At 44.1% G+C, this 16,184-nt stretch overlaps 1 protein-coding gene across 2 annotated transcripts in view; it reads right to left on the minus strand.

Annotated features, from left to right (window-relative positions):
• The window catches only part of DERL3 (derlin 3), a 42,232-nt gene that overhangs the window by 5,571 nt on the left and 20,477 nt on the right, over nucleotides 1-16,184 (minus strand). For both annotated transcript variants that reach the window (XM_040349085.1, XM_040349077.1), the window contains one exon: nucleotides 1,962-2,157. In XM_040349085.1, the coding sequence (XP_040205019.1) occupies nucleotides 1,962-2,157 (196 nt within the window). The remainder of the gene's footprint in view (nucleotides 1-1,961; nucleotides 2,158-16,184) is intronic.

A 16,184-nucleotide genomic window follows, 5' to 3' on the forward strand; every position in this document is an offset into this window, starting at 1 on the left:
TGATGTTTTTCCTGGAGAGAAGGGCCTTCTTTGCTGCCCTTCTTGACACCCGGCCATCCTCCAAAAGTCTTCAGCTCACTGCATGCAAATACACTCACGTGCCTGCTACCATTCCCGAGCAAGCTCTGCACTGGTGGTGCCCTGATCCCACAGCTGAATCAGTTGTAGGAGACGGTCCTGGCACTTGCTGGATTTTTTTTGTGCCCCCTGAAGCCTTGTTCACAATAATTGAACCTCTCCCCTTGAAGTTCTTGATGATCCGATAAATGGTTGATTTGAGTGCAATCTTGGTAGCAGCAATAGCCTTGCCTGTGAATACCTTTTTGTGCGAAGCAATGATGACTGCATGTGTTTCCTTGCAGGTAACCATGGTTAATAGAGAGAGAACGATTATTTCAAGCACCACCCTCCTTTTTAAAGCTTTCAGTCTGTTATTCTAACTCAATCAGCATTAGAGTGATTTCCAGCCCTGTCCTCATCACTGACACCTGTGTGAACGAGAGAATCAGCGACATGTCAGCTGGTCCTTTTGTGGCAGGGCTGAAATGCAGTGAAATGTTTTTTTGGGGGTATAAAGTTTATTTTCATGGCAAAGAAGGACTTTGCAATTTATCTGATCACTCTTCGTAACATTCTGGTGTATATGCAAATTGCCCTCATAAAAACTGAGGCAGCAGATAATATTTTGTAATTTTCAAAACTTTTGGCCAGTTCTGTACTATAACTCTATAGTGTGAGGTCACCTCCTTTTGATAACCTCTGAGAGCTTTGGCTCTCAGATGTGGTGGAGTATGCTCCATTAGAGCTGGTATCTACAGACTGCAAAAAGACTGATAGCCAAAGCCTCTGTCATCTTTTTATTTCTGCCCATATCCCCGTTGGAAAGATTTACCCTCTTTTGCTGTCCTGGAGATTGTGTGGCATAAGGCACAGAGACAGTGAACCAAGCCCATTAAATCAAGTGGACTTTAAACTCATTTTTAGCACTTGTATCTACAGGTAAGCCTATAATAACGTGAATATGTCCTAAGCCTGCATCATTTAGGAGATATTTGCACTGCATGCGTTCGGTGACGTCATGAGCGCATGCGATCTAAAGGGATTGCATACCCAGGCCGTCCCTTCAGAGCAACGTGCCGCGGTCCGTAACTCTCACACGCAAGTGGGGGGAGTAATGTTATCTGATGAAAGGAAGACAGAAGCCTGTCAGCTGTAACAGCATGACACTTGGAGGGCTCTGTTCTAAGGTAAGTATTTCATAATGTGCTAGTATGCAATGCATACTAGCACATTATGCCTTTACCTCGCAGGGTTAAAAAAATTGTGCTTTTTACTACTACTATTAGTAGAGTGGAGAAGAGTTTAGGTTCTCTTTTACGTGGTATTGCTCTTATCTTTCTGGCATGATGTCAACCACATTTATGCCAAGTGTCACCAAGACAGGAAGTAAAGGCAAATCTCCTCAATGAGGATACAGACAGATTCTAACCCTTAACCCGGTACAAAAAAACTATAAAAACAAGTGCTGGGGGAGAATTTGGGTTTATGTTTTGACAGAGCTACAAAGTGATGCTCCATGGGTAGAAATACAGCACACATACATTTCTACATAGAACATTTGACACTATAGGTTTTCTAATCGGAGAGTATAGGACAAGCTGTTTTCTCTGCCACTAGTTTTGAATCTTCCCCACTGGATGCGTGGGGGGGGGGGGGGGATCATAAGTTTTTTTGCTCTAACTTATTCACATATGTGTAAATCTTTATGCTTTTTCAACAGGAGGCAAGGATAAATTGTGAAATAAAGCCTAAGAGCTCCACATGCTGGCTATGAGAATGCAACCTGTTTAATTAAAAAAAATTGTATGTTGTGTTTTTTTGTTTTTTTCTCTTCCCTGACCACAATAAAATTTGCAGAAAATGCCTACACATGCCTTAAAAGCTTAAGCAATACCTCTTACCCAGCACGTCAACAAGGACAGATTCTCCTGTTAGCAGAGAGAAACACAGAAGAACCCAGGGCAGACAGGAAGCCTGAAGTGTGACAAGACCAAAGGCATTCATTTTTATGAAAGGATTTCTGCGGCACCATACATACACCAACATAAGGGTGAGGGCCTGGCTAAGGAAAGGGAGGCTGGAAAAAATACCAAAAAGCTGTTTTATGTTAAGGAAGAATCGAAAAGCTGTATAGAAATATTATCACCATAGATGATTCCTGAAGGTTAATATTACAGCTAGCTGGCATTCAACTACTTACAATGCAAGATAAATAATCAAGAGTTACTATTGGGGCTGGTTCAATCAGACCTTTCAAAGTTGTAAAATACAGAAATGGTAAGTGGTCAGTCATTTTTGTACCACTATGAATGGGTTTACAATTCCATTGTCCAGGACTTGACAAATCTGAGGCACCAGGTCGCCACGGCAACCGAATCCTGGCTCCCCCCCCAACCTATGAACCGCTGGCAACAGGCGTGAATAACCTTAACGGCTCGATGGGCCGTGCAGACAATTTAGCGCCAACCAGTGGCGGAACTACCATGGTCTCGCTTGCGACCGGGCCTTGGAGTTCTGTCATTGCAGAGGAGGGCCCTAAGACAGCTGTAGCAACTTTCAGCACTGGGCTCTGCTCCTGTCAACTGCATCTGCTGCCTTCCTGTGGTCTATGCCTTCTCCTCAACGGGGGGCTTCCTCCCTCCTCAGTGATCTCCATTGCATTCCAGTCATTGGTTGCTGGGATTGCCGGATGTGCTGGCAACCAGTGACGCGCTGCACACACTGGAGGGGAGGAGCCCTTGAGCCGCAACTGCGCCACCTAGCTCTGCCCCTTAATTCTGGCTCCCAGCTTCACAAGACTTACTAAGGAGGTATGGACAGGGGTGCTAATATAAAAGGGGGGTATCTTTCTGATCTAATGAAGGTCTCCAAGGGGGAGGGGGCACTGATATAAGGGGACTGTGAGCTAATAAGGCTCTCAAAAGGGGGGGTTGCCGACTGCTGATTTGAACTCGGCACCCCCCCAATTAGATCAGAGTCCCTCTATATCGGCATCATCCCCTTAGATTATTAACTATTGTTATAGCTTTTATTATTATAAACTAACAAATTATAGGTAAAATGGCTGAAGTCTGTAATTCTTCTTCTATTCAGGGGCCTCTCTGCGCCATAGCAGATAATTTGGGATAGATTAGATTTGCATTTTTCAGGCACTAAAGGGCTAAAAATAGCACCTGAAAAAGCCTCCCCTGCCGCCGCAATGTGAAGGCCCGAGTGCTTTCACACTGGGGCGCTGCGCTGACAAGATGTTAAAAGGGCGCTATTAACTTTTTCTTCGGCCGCTAGCAGCCGAAAAGCCTCGCTTGAAACGGGCTAACGTGGCTCAATGTGAAAGGGCTTTTAGTGAATGTAACAAATTGAATGCATCCAAAGTTACAAATCATCTGAAGTAATGAATGCCGCATCTAAACTAACGTTATGAATACATCTGAAGTAACAAATGCCGATCATAACGAATGATCCGATTAAACAAAAAAAAGTAGTGCACATGTCTAGCATCCAGAATTACTTTTCTTAAAAAAAACAGCAAGTGTTCCCCTCCACCAAGTTTGCTAAACACTGAACTATTTTGCTGGTAAATACCAGCTAGACTTGCATCAAGCAGGATCCCTCAGCAGATCTCCCAGAGAGGATTTAAAACCACACAGACACAAATTCACAAAGCCAGCAACTCTCGTTTGTATGGGAACAAGTAAAGGAAGAACTATCTCAATGCAACAATAAATGTGTGTCCACAGGATTACTGGTCTATGCTTGTGGCTAGTTTGTGCTGGAGCCAGCCTGCTTACAAGTTCATGCAAGATATGACTATGTCGGATAAAACTCTTTACATGAAAGTGTATACTGTTTGTTTACTTTTATTCAATAAAGAAACATTGTGGTCAATAGGGTGGTCAGCTTCTCTATTTTTGGTGGGCCGTCTCTGTGGTGCTAAACTTCTCAGGTTTGGACCTCCTATGGAGTCCCAGGCTAATGCTTCCCCCCCCTCCTGATTCTCTCATGGAGGCAGCGGGTCCCTCTGGGTCCTCTGTCCTGTTCAAAGCACTGGCAGCAGTCCTTGAGGCCTTTGTTTCCTTGGTGTAGGTGTCATTCAGGTACAGGGCAAGTAAAAGCCCCCAGCCCTTATTCTCCTCAGACGTTTAAGTTGGGCTCTGTCGCTACAGGCCCAGTTTTCTCTGTGTGCTTGAAAGATGCACTGCCTAATTCCTCTGTTAGCAAGGATGATTCCACACAGGAAAAGGCACTGGTGACTGATGACCATACTGATTACCTTGGTGCAGGAAACCCTAAAGATTAAGGATACTACTGGGGCAGCTGAAGCAGTGGCTGTCACTATTGGTACTCGCACGCCAGCTTTTTTCTGATCGTGTTTTTCTTTACCCCGCCAATTTTATTTTTTTATTACAAATTTGTTTACGAGTATTGGGAACGTTCGAAGAGCCACTTTTCGTGGTTCAATTTTTTTTTGGTATGTTATCCCTTCAAGGCGGTCCTTCTGCAAAAGTGGAGGAGTCACCCTCCCTTGGGGATCCTGCATTCCAGAAGACGGAATTGGTCGTCTGCGCTTTGCTTACAAGTGTCAGATTTTGGCCATGGCCCTCGTATCTCAGATGCTTACAGAGTGGGCCAGCTCTTGTGTCAAGATCCCGGTAAAGAACAGGTGTCCTTAGCCTGTGTGGAAATGGAGGACCAGTTGTGTGTGATGCTTCCCTGGATGTGCCCTTATTGCTCTCCAAGGTTTCTGTGTCAGCAGTGGTGCTGCATTAAGTTATTTGACCCTGGTCTGTAGACCAGACATCTAAAAAGGCCCTGGCAGACTTGCTCTTCAGGGATGACATCAAAAATCTTACTGGTGGGAACAGCACTTTTCTCCTACAGTCTAAGAAGGGGAAGAAATCCTGCTGAAAGCACGGCACATCCTTATTTGCACTCAAGGCTTTCGTTCCCCTGGCTCTTTTGACAAAGGGTCCAAGCCCTTCAAAGTTCCCATGGTTGTGATGTCCTCCTCAGTATAAAGCCCTCACCTGTGACCAGTGTTCTGGGGTCAAGATTGGCTCAGGATCGCTGGAAAAGGCTCATCTACCTATTAATGTCCTTTGGGCGATTAGGCTATGTCTGCAGTAACAAAGCAGCTTCATGGGTGTCTGGTCAGGATCCAATCGGACAATGCCACAACATACTAACACAACGACAGTACACATACCAACTTCAGTTAACAATTTTAATACCGGGTGGGAAGCCAGGCTGTCCTGGAAGACTCCTAGAAAAAGATTTACCGGTAAGTCAAACTCCGGTTTCCCCCTTTTGACTTCCAGGACCGCCTCTGAGATAAGCAAGGAACTTACTTTGTCAGGGCGGGATCACTGCCTGGAGGACCTTGCGTCCAAATGTCTGTTCCTTTTCAGACAGTAGATCCAGACGATAATGTTTGGCAAATGTAGAGTAACTGGACCATGTTGCTGCCTTGCAGATCTCCGGCGAGGCGCCAGCCCTCTGCCCATGAATTCGAAACTGCCCTAGTCGAGTGTGCCTTAACTAACGGAGCCTGTACTCCTGACTCATAGGCTTCTACAATTGCCATTCTAATCCATCTGGCAATGGAAGATTTGGAGGCCTTTCACCCTTTACGGGCCCCTGTGAAATTTACAAAAAGAGTCTGATTTTCTGAAGCTACTGGTAACTTAACAGGCATCTTCTATGTCCAAGGTAGAACAAAAAGTTGGTAGGACAATGTCCTGCGTCCTATGAAAAGTAGACGCTACCTTGGGGAAAAAATTGGGGTCTGTCTTGAGTATAACCCTGTCTTCTAAAACCAACAAAAAGGGCTCCCTAATCGAGAGCACTTGCAAATCACTCACCCATTTAGCTGATGTGAATCGCTACCAAAAAAACTGTTTTCAGTGCCACCCATTTTAAGAGAGATTCCTCCAAGGGTTCAAAGGGGCTACCCGTCATGGCTTTGAGAACTAAAGAGATATCCCAGGTAGGACAGGTCGTCACCCTCACCGGCCTAGACCTAGCCAGGGCCTTAAATTTTTTTTAATAAATTGATTCTGCTGCAGCGAAGTCTGGAGGAAGACACTTAATGCTGCCACCTGTACCTTTAGAGTACTAGGGGAAAGACCCAATTCTACACCTGCTTGCAAAAAATCCAGTATAGCTGTAATCCCTGGATGATCAAGCCCTTGCTCCTCCAACCAAGAATTGAATATTTTCCAAATTTTGGCATAGATTGCCCTGGTCACTGTTTTTTGGCACTCCAGAAGAGTTGTTATCACTCTCTGAAAAACCTTGAGAACTCAGCAGTTGTTCCTCAGATACCAAGCTGTTAAACCCAGCCTCTTTGAGGATGTAGGATGGGGCCTTGAGAAATCAGATCTTTCCTGACCGGCAGATGAAATGGTGGAAGAATGGCCAATTTTTTTAGGCTGGCAAACCAAGGTCTCCTTGGCCAAAAAGGTGTTATCAAGATGATGTCCGTCTCTTCTGTCAATCTCACTGGAGGGAAGGCATAGCAGAGGGCGAACGCGTCTATCCCTCTGGCCTGATCCCATGGGTGAACCGAGAAAAACAGCTACCTTCTTGTTCTTCTCCGGCTGTCCCCATTCCTGCACAATCTCTCCGAACACCTTTGTTGAGAGCCCACTCGTCCTGCATTACCTGCTGACGATTTAGAAAATCTGCCAGCGAGTTCTGTATGCCTTTTAGATGGACGGCTGACAGCGAGGACAGGTTCACTTCTGCCCAGGACAGGATCTTGTTTGCTATGCTTTGTAGAGCAGGACTTCTGGTCCTCCCCCCTTGCTTTTTCAGATATGCGACAGCCGCCGCGTTGTCTGTTCGAACTTGCAGATGCTGTCCCTCCTATCCTTGCGTGGAATGTCTCTATCATTCACAGGATTGCCAAAAGTTCCCTCTGGTTTGAGGACCGACTTGCTTCTACTGGTGACCATGCCCCCTGGGCCACGGTTTCTTCCAGATGAGTGCCCCACCCCCAGGCACTGGCGTCGGTAGTCACCACTGTGGCCATAGGTTGGGTCCAAGTTAAACCTTTGTTTAGGTTGTGATGGGCCGCCACCACCACATAGTCCTCTTGACCCTGGATGAAAGGAGCATCTGTATGTCTAAATCCTGTCTCCTGCCGCTCCAATAACGGAGCATGATACCCTGTAAAGGACGCTGATGGAACCTCGCCCAAGGTACTGCTGCAAAACATGCTGTCATCAGACCCAGCACCCTCATTGCCTCTCTGATTGTGGCTACCTGATTGGATTGCAGCTGGGCTACTGCCTGATCCACTTTTGTAATTTTTTTTCCTTGGGGAGAAAGATCTTCCTCTCCACTGAAGAAATCCTGTACCCCAGATACAGGACTCCCTGAGACAGGATCAATTGAGATTTGTCCCTGTTGATTAGCCACCCAAGAGAGGAGAGTAAACTCTGTGCCTCCCACAAGTCTTCCAGTTGCTGAGCTGATTTGGCCACAAACAGGAGGTCATCCAAATATGGAATTATCGTAATAGCCCTTACTCTTAACAGGGCTAGGGCTTCTGCCAGAACTTTTGTGAAGATTCTTGGCAATGAGGACAGACCAAATGGAAGAGCTCGGAACTGGAAGTGCTGTATCTCTGACTTTACTCTGACTGCCAGCCTGAGGTATTTTTGGAATTCTAGATGAATTGGAATGTGTAAATAGTCATCCCTGAAATCTAGAGTAGCCATGTGACATCCTGGGAACAGTAGCTTTGATACTGTAAAGATCGACTCCATCCTGAACCGTTTGTATTTCACAAACCTGTTCAGGGGTCGAAGGTTCAGGATTAGCCTGAACTTTCCTGATGGTTTCTTTACCACAAATACATGGGAGTACATTCCCTGTCCTTCTTCTGGGGCACCTGAACCAGAACTCTCTGATCCACCAAGTCCCCCAGCAATAGACTTAGGGCATCTGTTTTCTCTCTATCCCTGGGCAGTTATGTAACCAGAAATTTTTTGTTATGTCCAATATGAACGGGCTTGAAGTCGACGTGGTCCATTGTGGGAGGAACTGCCCTAGTCTTCCTCCCACCGGGACACGAGTCACTGAGTTTTTGGGGTGGTTTGAGGAGGATTGAATAAGATTCTTCCCCTTCCACGCCCCTTGTGACCCGCCCAATTTTTTTTGGGTTGTCCCTCCTGCTGGTTCTGTTGCTTGGGACCTCGGAAAAAAAGTTTTCCTTACGTCTTTTTCTCAGGAAATGCCCTTTTCCTATCTTGAGTCCGATCCAGCGCCTCCTGGTGGCTGGGTCCAAACAAGTGGTCCCCTGAAAAAGGTAACCCACAAAGTTTTAACTTTGAGGCGGCATCACCTGTCCATGTCTTTAGCCACACCACTCTTCTGGCTGCATTCACCAGAGCCGCTGACCTGGCTGCTAATTTTACGGATTCTTCTGAAGCATCTGCCAGAAATCCTACTGCTTTGAACAATAGCGGGAATGATTTTAAAAGTTCCTGTCTAGGAGTGCCTGCCGAGATGTGTGCCTGTAGCTGAGTGAGCCAACACTCTAAATTTCTAGCCACACAAGTTGCTGCGAGAGCTGGTTTCAAACCTATGGAAGAGGCATCCCAGGCCCTCTTTAGCAGCAAGTCCCCTCTCTTATACATCGGATCCTTCAGGGAACCCAGATCATCAAAAGCCAATCTGTCTTTTTTGAGACCCTGGCTAAAGGGGCATCTAACTTGGGAACTTTATTCCAGGGGTGAGTCGCATCAGATTCAAACGGGAATCTGCGCTTGAGGCTGCCTGAGAAGAAAGGTCTCCTTTCAGACTGTTCCCACTCCAGCAGAATTGATTCAATCAATGATTTGTGAATGGGAAAACCCTGGATTTACTTGCACTAGACCCCTGGTACATCAAGTCGTGCTTAGAAAGTTGAACCTGTTCCTTACGGATCTCTAGAGTGTCATAGATAGCTTTTAATAGATCCCCCACATCATCCAAAGATAACTTATATCTGGAGGAATCTTCCTCTCCCTCTGAATCAGATGCTGTCCCTGCCTGAGAGGATGCAACTGACCTGGGAGCCCTCTCCCCATCTTCTCCCTCTTCCTGATTCTGTAATAAGGAAGGCATACTAGATGCTCTAGGTAGGGATGAAGATGGACCCTGCATGCTATCCATTAGCCCCTTAAATGACTGAACTGTGGATTCAATCTCATCTTTCACGGATGATGGTATCTTGTGACAAGCTGTCACTGAGTCATCCTTTACCAAGCTACTGACACATTCAGGACACAATGACTTATCCCAACTGGAGCCCAACTTTGTCCCACAAACGGCACATTTCTTAGTGGCTGCATCCGAGTCCTGTTGTGGGCTTTAACCTGTAAGCCAAACAAACAGAGAAACAATCTAGTTACAGCCCTGCGCCTACCACCACTGTGCATGGCTAGCCTAGACTGTGCCTGACCCATCACCGAAGGTTCCCCACCCAGGGAGGGTATTTGGGGCCTAAGGACCCTAACCTCCCAGAGTAAGCTAAGGTCTGCTCTCACCCCACTTACCTGAGAGGCACCGGAGTCTGACTGTGCCGCTGCACCCTCCATGATTCGCAGTGTTTGCTCAGTCTCTCTGAGCCTGTCCACCTGCTCCGAGTTCCTGTAAGTCACCGCCGTGCCCGGAAACCGGAATGATGTTTCTTGGCTCCCCCTGATGACGCGATTCCGCCGGAAGTCTACCTCACTTCCCCCTTGGTGGAACGCAGAAGCTCCGCCCCGCACCTCACGCTTCCCGGAAGTCATCTAACAGCCACACGGCTGATCTGGCGTCTCTCCTTCCCACCACCGGCACTGAGGTAACTTTAGCAGGCATGGGGCGAAAATCTGCCGTCACTCGGGGTCCTGCTCTCTCTGAGCAACAAACGGCAGCGGTGACTCTAGCTACTCTCTTCCCCCATAGGACAGAGGAGTGCTGACAGGAGAGGTAGGTTCACCCAGGGGCTCTCCCAGGACAGTCCTGAGATATGGAGCTTCCCAAAAAAGTTCCTTTATGTACTCCTTCCCATCTGGCAGGAAACAAAAAACTGAAGAGGAAGCCTGGAGGACCGCCTTTTATGAATTGGGTACACGTGTTTCCTGTCCCGGAGGGAGGAGCCATACATCTCAGAGGCTGTCCTGGAAGACGAAAGGGGAAAATCCTTTTTTGTTTCTTTTTGATATTGGTACTGTTGAGGGCCCACTTTGGTGCTTCAATGGCATGTTATTTAATATTAGTATATAGGGAGTTGACGTCAATGCTGGCCAATATATATTCCTCATCAACCTCAACACCCTGTAATAATTCCATTAGATTTCTACTAACCTTCAAATATGCTGAACATTTTTGAGCCAAAGGCTGTAACAAACGATCCAAGTACTCCCCCATTCTAACAAATATAGAATCAAACAATGGGTCTATCGGGAGGCTTGGAAGGATTCTTGTAAACCTTCGGTAATTCATAAATTACGGGGACCCTAGGAGTATCTGGCACTAAATATCTTGCCTCTTTTATTAGCAATACCTGAGCTTTCTTTACCAATCGTTTCAACTTAGCCTTGTATTTAGCTGTTGGGTTGCCTTTTTAATTTTTCATACGTATCTACATAACCTACAAATCTGTTTAAATCAGCAAAGAAGTCAGATTTGTTGATCACCAAGCCACCCCCTTTGTCAGCTCCCCCTTATAACAGTTTTTTTTCAAAGATTTTAAAACTTTTTCGATTTCTCTTTCACGCCTACTAGGTTTCAATTGTAAATGATCTAAATCCTGTTCAACTAAAACATTTTTATTGGTTATATTTTTTTTTTTTTTTAGGATTGCAAATTTCATTGTTCCATAAATTGGTCTGATCATAATAGGAAGGCTCTTGTTCTGAAGGAGAACTGATCTTTTTAAATATTGTGTTAATATTTAATTTCCTCATGAATTTCTGAAGATCAAGAAAAACATCAAATGTATTGAGGTTCTTATCTGGGGCATACTTGAGGCCTAATTCTAAAACATTTTAATTCATCTACTGTAAATGTGGCATCGCTAAGGTTGAAGACTCCTTGCATTAAGTCTCTCGATTCCCCACCACCCTTTTTGCCTCCTTTACATCCTCCCTGGCTTTTTCTTGTTTCCTCCCTATATGGTCTGGGGAGTGCCATGGGGTACCAGGGTCTCCATTCCTCTCCCCCACCTTCCTGGGGATAATAGCCTTTCCCTCTCCCCCTGAAAAAAAAAGTCCTTGTCTCCCCCTTTCCCTCCATAGCCCCTCCTCTGAAAATCCCCTCTCTGGTTGTTATAACCTGGGTGCCCTCTTTGTCCTCTGATGGGAGGACCCCCTCTGGAGTGGGGCAGGGTCCAAGAAGGACCTCCCCATCCTCTACTGTCACCATATGCACCTTGGTGGTTATGCCCTCCCGGAGAAGAATGATACTCTTCTTGATACAGGGGTTCATACCTATTATGTGTGGGCACTCCATACCAATAGGAGTCACAATTGTTTCCATTGTGATTATGTTGTGGCCTAGAACCACTGTTGCCTGGTTGGGTAGGGATGAGGTGAGTGAATGCTCTTCCTCTGTGGAGACTCAGGAACTCCTAATTCAATAGCATCCTGCCATTTGTTCACCTTATTGGTCTTCTAGTCGTGATTAGCCCTGATCTATTTTTTCATCTTTTTCTTTTGAATTTCTTTATACACCTTTTCCACAAAATCTTGGAGAAGTTTCATTTTATCTTTTTATATTCAACTGATCCTTCTAAAGGTGCTATTTTGACAGCATTGATATTGGCTTCCAATAACTTTAATTTATTTTCTTTCCTAGATATCAAGTTCTAACAATCTTTTTCCAGTGAGATTGAAAAATAGCGAACCATTCATTGCTTGTCATGCCATCATTGGCAGCTACATCCCATCTTAATCTCTTAGGAGTGATGCCATCCTTCACACATTTTTCCAAAGTTAAGACATCCCTCCAGGTTCTAATCTGCTTATCTAAGGCATTTTTTAAAACCCTAAAATCGTGATTCAAATGTAAATTACCATTGTTGTGTAAAAAAAAATAATCTGCATCAATTACCCTATTATTAACAAAATTAAATATGTCCATGACTGCTGAGTGCACTCAAGAGAAATGGTGAAATAAATGTATATACTCACGCTAGAAGTGAATAAAAATTAATAACACTAGTGGTTGCAGCTGCTGTACACAAAGTGCTGTTCACTTTTGCTAAATAAAAAATATATATAATTACAGAGCTTGCAATACTATAAACAAATTGAGTGAAAAAAAAGACAAACATCCATAGATATTGTGCAAATGTACTTCAATAAGAATTGTAACCAATTAACCACTCCCCTTAAATAGTAGTCTGAAGGAAGAAAACAAGTGACAGAAAAGGTGTTAAAAGCTGCAAGGAAAGACCCCAAAACAAACCTAAAAATGAAAACGCAGCAGTCAATATGCTTTTGATAGCATATCCCATGCTAGATGTCTGTATGAGCACTGACTTCTAGAACATGCATTTGGCAATTATATCTGATAGGAGTGGGTTACAGCGCTCAGGATGTCTGCTCAGACAATCAAATATAGGACAAGATATAAAAATAAATAGTGAATGATGAGAATAAACCACAATGGCAGCGTGTATGGTTTAAAAGTTCATAAGTCCATTAAAGGATCAGTCCCAGCAAAGTGACAATAGGCTGTAGTTGATGGCTATAAACAGCCAGTGCAGGTGATTACAGTTGCTCAGGGCAGCTCTCCAGAAGCGAAGCCAGCTCAAATATGCAAGAAATAGAACAGAGAAATACGCCTCTGAGTATACTGTATTTAATATGTAGAATAAAGAGCATCCAGCACTTACATCATATATAACAATGGTGAAGTTCGGGGAGCTGGTGTAGATCTGTGCTGACGACCAGTGGAGCATCTGAGCCAGGTGATTGCAGCCGGGGGGGAGCCGACTATGTCCGTGATGGTGAATTGCTGTTATGCTGGAATGTCGTTTGCTAGCGTGTGACGTCAGCTGTACAGGGCCGGGGAGGACCACGACGCGTTTCAGAGCGTGCGTGAGTCGGGGAGCAGACCTGCGCGCTCCTTTTTTTCCCAAGTGTTGACAGATGGGGGGAGAGGCGGGTATAAAAGCTTATCATGTGGCAGACGCGGACCAATGGGATTACTAGAAACACGATCAGACGGGGCACACTAATAATAAAACTACAAATGTTAAAACGGGCAGAGCAATGATCGTGGGCTAATTGGCAATAACTAATTAAGACATGTTTATACAAATATAAATATATATATTGTGCCCGTATATGCACATATACAAAAATCAATCATATGAAAGTAATAAACAGACAGTGCTTGCAATCTATGCGTTGAACACCAGGGAGCCCTCCAAGGCAACATGGCCCAAGGTAGCGGCTCCACGTCCACGCATGTAAAATGAGATAGAAAGAAAAAATAAGAAATATTAATAATAATGAGAGGTTAAAAATTATGGGGATAATTATGGATATGGATGTATTAACGGCATTGGAATGACCACTTTTTGAAGCAAACTATCTCACCTGCTATATGTGATCACCAGTTCACCTGACTTCCAGGCGCAGCACATCTACAGCCCCTGAAGTGTACTCCAGGCACTATACTATATGTGTCACGGACATATATATATGAAACCACCTACCCAGGGTAACTTGAGTGACAGCGGTGACAACACGCTACAATCAAGTAACGGTAATGTACCGCACATGAGACTTGGTCTCTCTATAAAATTATTTAATTGATGTATCCCTGCAACTCTGCCAATGTGAGCCGGCATAACCTAAATTACAACGTATCATCAAAGATGTTTATTCCTGAATAGAGATTTAAAAAAGCAACATTGTATGACTTTTTGCTGGACTATACCGCTATTAAGCTGTGGCAATACAGCTCTCATTTAGGATCAACTGTCCCACAACGGCTGCAGCCCAGCAAATGTCCACCTTTCTCTGTCTCTCCCCTATCCCTTTCTCTTCTCTGTAAGATTATTGCTCGAGCACCCAGGAGGTTAAGAGGGATTACCTATCTCCACTATTTAACTCTATTTATTGTTAATACACACACTGGGGATTTCCCCTTGAGAGATAGATATCCCTCTTTCCACTCATTGACGTCCGGACGGTCTTTTAAATGTGTTTTGTTATACTGTGTGTCTAGAATGTGTATGTCTATGTATTGACCTGACCAAAAGCCCCATCGGTTCAGGTCTTACCATAATTGTATTTAGCCTCCCTGTGAAATATACTTTCCTCATATCATGTGCTATTAAACTTAATTAATCAAAAAATTAGAATATTTATTATCTAGTCATTGTATTTGCAATAGTCCCTCTTGTTTTCAGTCCTCTATGATTGAAAAGCCTTCTCTATATATGCAGCTAGGGACTGATTCAATGACTCATAGCACATGACATACATCAATAGCCTCATCTTTCTACTTAAACTCTTCTGCTTGTTGCCTTTCTTTAGCAGTGGTTTCCTAGCAGATATTCCACCACGAAGGCCTGATTCACACAGTCTCCTCTTAACAGTCCTAGAGATGTGTCTGCTGCAAAAGGTGGCTACTTTGAAGAACCTAGAATATGAAATCTATTTTCAGTTGTTTCACACTTTTTTGTTATGTATAATTCCACATGTGTTAATTCATAGTTTTGATCCCTTCAGCGTGAATCTACAATTTTCATAGTCATGAAAATAAAGAAAACTCTTTGAATAAGAAGGTGTGTCCAAACTTTTGGTCTGTACTGTATGTGTGTGTAGGGATCATTATCTATAGTTGATCTCATTTAAATTCCTGCACATATCGTCCCCCGATTTTCCACTAATATCATTTTCTAATGTACACACTCATTACCAACATTGTTTTTAATTATATCTGTTTCTTTTATGTCCTTTTTTTTTTTTTTTATATATACATCCATATCCATAATTATCCCCATTATTTTGAACCTCTCATTATTATTATTATTATTATTATTAATTATTATTTTTTCTTTCTATCTCATTTTACATGCGTGGACCTGGAGCTGCTACCTTGGGCCATGTTGCCTTGGAGGGCTCCCTGGTGTTCAACGCATAGATTGCAAGCACTGTCTGTTTATTACTTTCATATGATTGATCTTTGTAGATGTGCATATACGGGCACAATATATATATTTATATTTGCGAATTTGTATAAACATGTCTTAATTAGTTATTGCCAATTAGCCCACGATCATTGCTCTGCCCGTTTTTAACATTTGTAGTTTTATTATTAGTGTGCCCCGTCTGATCGTGTTTCTAGTAATCCCATTGGTCCGCGTCTGCCACATAAGCTTTTATACCCATTCCCCCCCCCATCTGTCAACACTTGAAAAAAGCGCGCAGGTCTGCTCCCTGACTCGCGCACGCTCTGAAACGCGTCGTGGTCCTCCCCGGCCCCCGTACAGCTGACGTCACACGCTAGCAAACGACATTCCAGCATAGCAGCAATTCACCATCACGGACATAGTCGGCTCCGAGCGGCTGCAATCACCTGGCTCAGAAGCTCCACTGGTCGTCAGCACAGATCTACACCAGCTCCCCGAACTTCACCATTGTTATATATGATGTAAGTGCTGGATACTCTTTATTCTACATATTAAATACAGTATACTCAGAGGCGCTTTTCTCTCTGTTTTATTTCTGGCAATTGAGTCTGAGCTAATGATCTGCATACTTGTTTTAGGGCCAGTAACTCGATGTATTAAACCCACTGATTAAGCATGACAGCCAAGTAACTAGCATATACAGAAGTCGGCAATGACAACCTTTACATGTCTCTAGAAATGTGCTAGACCTATAGCATGTAGAGAAGGTCAGCATATACTGTTTTTCTTATTACCGGTTTCCTGCAAAGCTGAATTTCAGATATGAGTTGTATTGCATACGTACATTGGCCCAGCTTGGATGTAATGTATGCATATTTCATACCTGAGGCACTGCTAGGGAAGTGTCTACTCTACTCCAGTAATAGCAGCAATATTACAGGTCCTTATCTCCACCTCCTCCAACCAGAGAACATCTGGCATTCAAAATAAATAATTATTT

The sequence above is a fragment of the Rana temporaria genome, chromosome 1 (genome assembly GCF_905171775.1).
Source record: "Rana temporaria chromosome 1, aRanTem1.1, whole genome shotgun sequence".
NCBI classification, from domain to species: domain Eukaryota; kingdom Metazoa; phylum Chordata; class Amphibia; order Anura; family Ranidae; genus Rana; species Rana temporaria.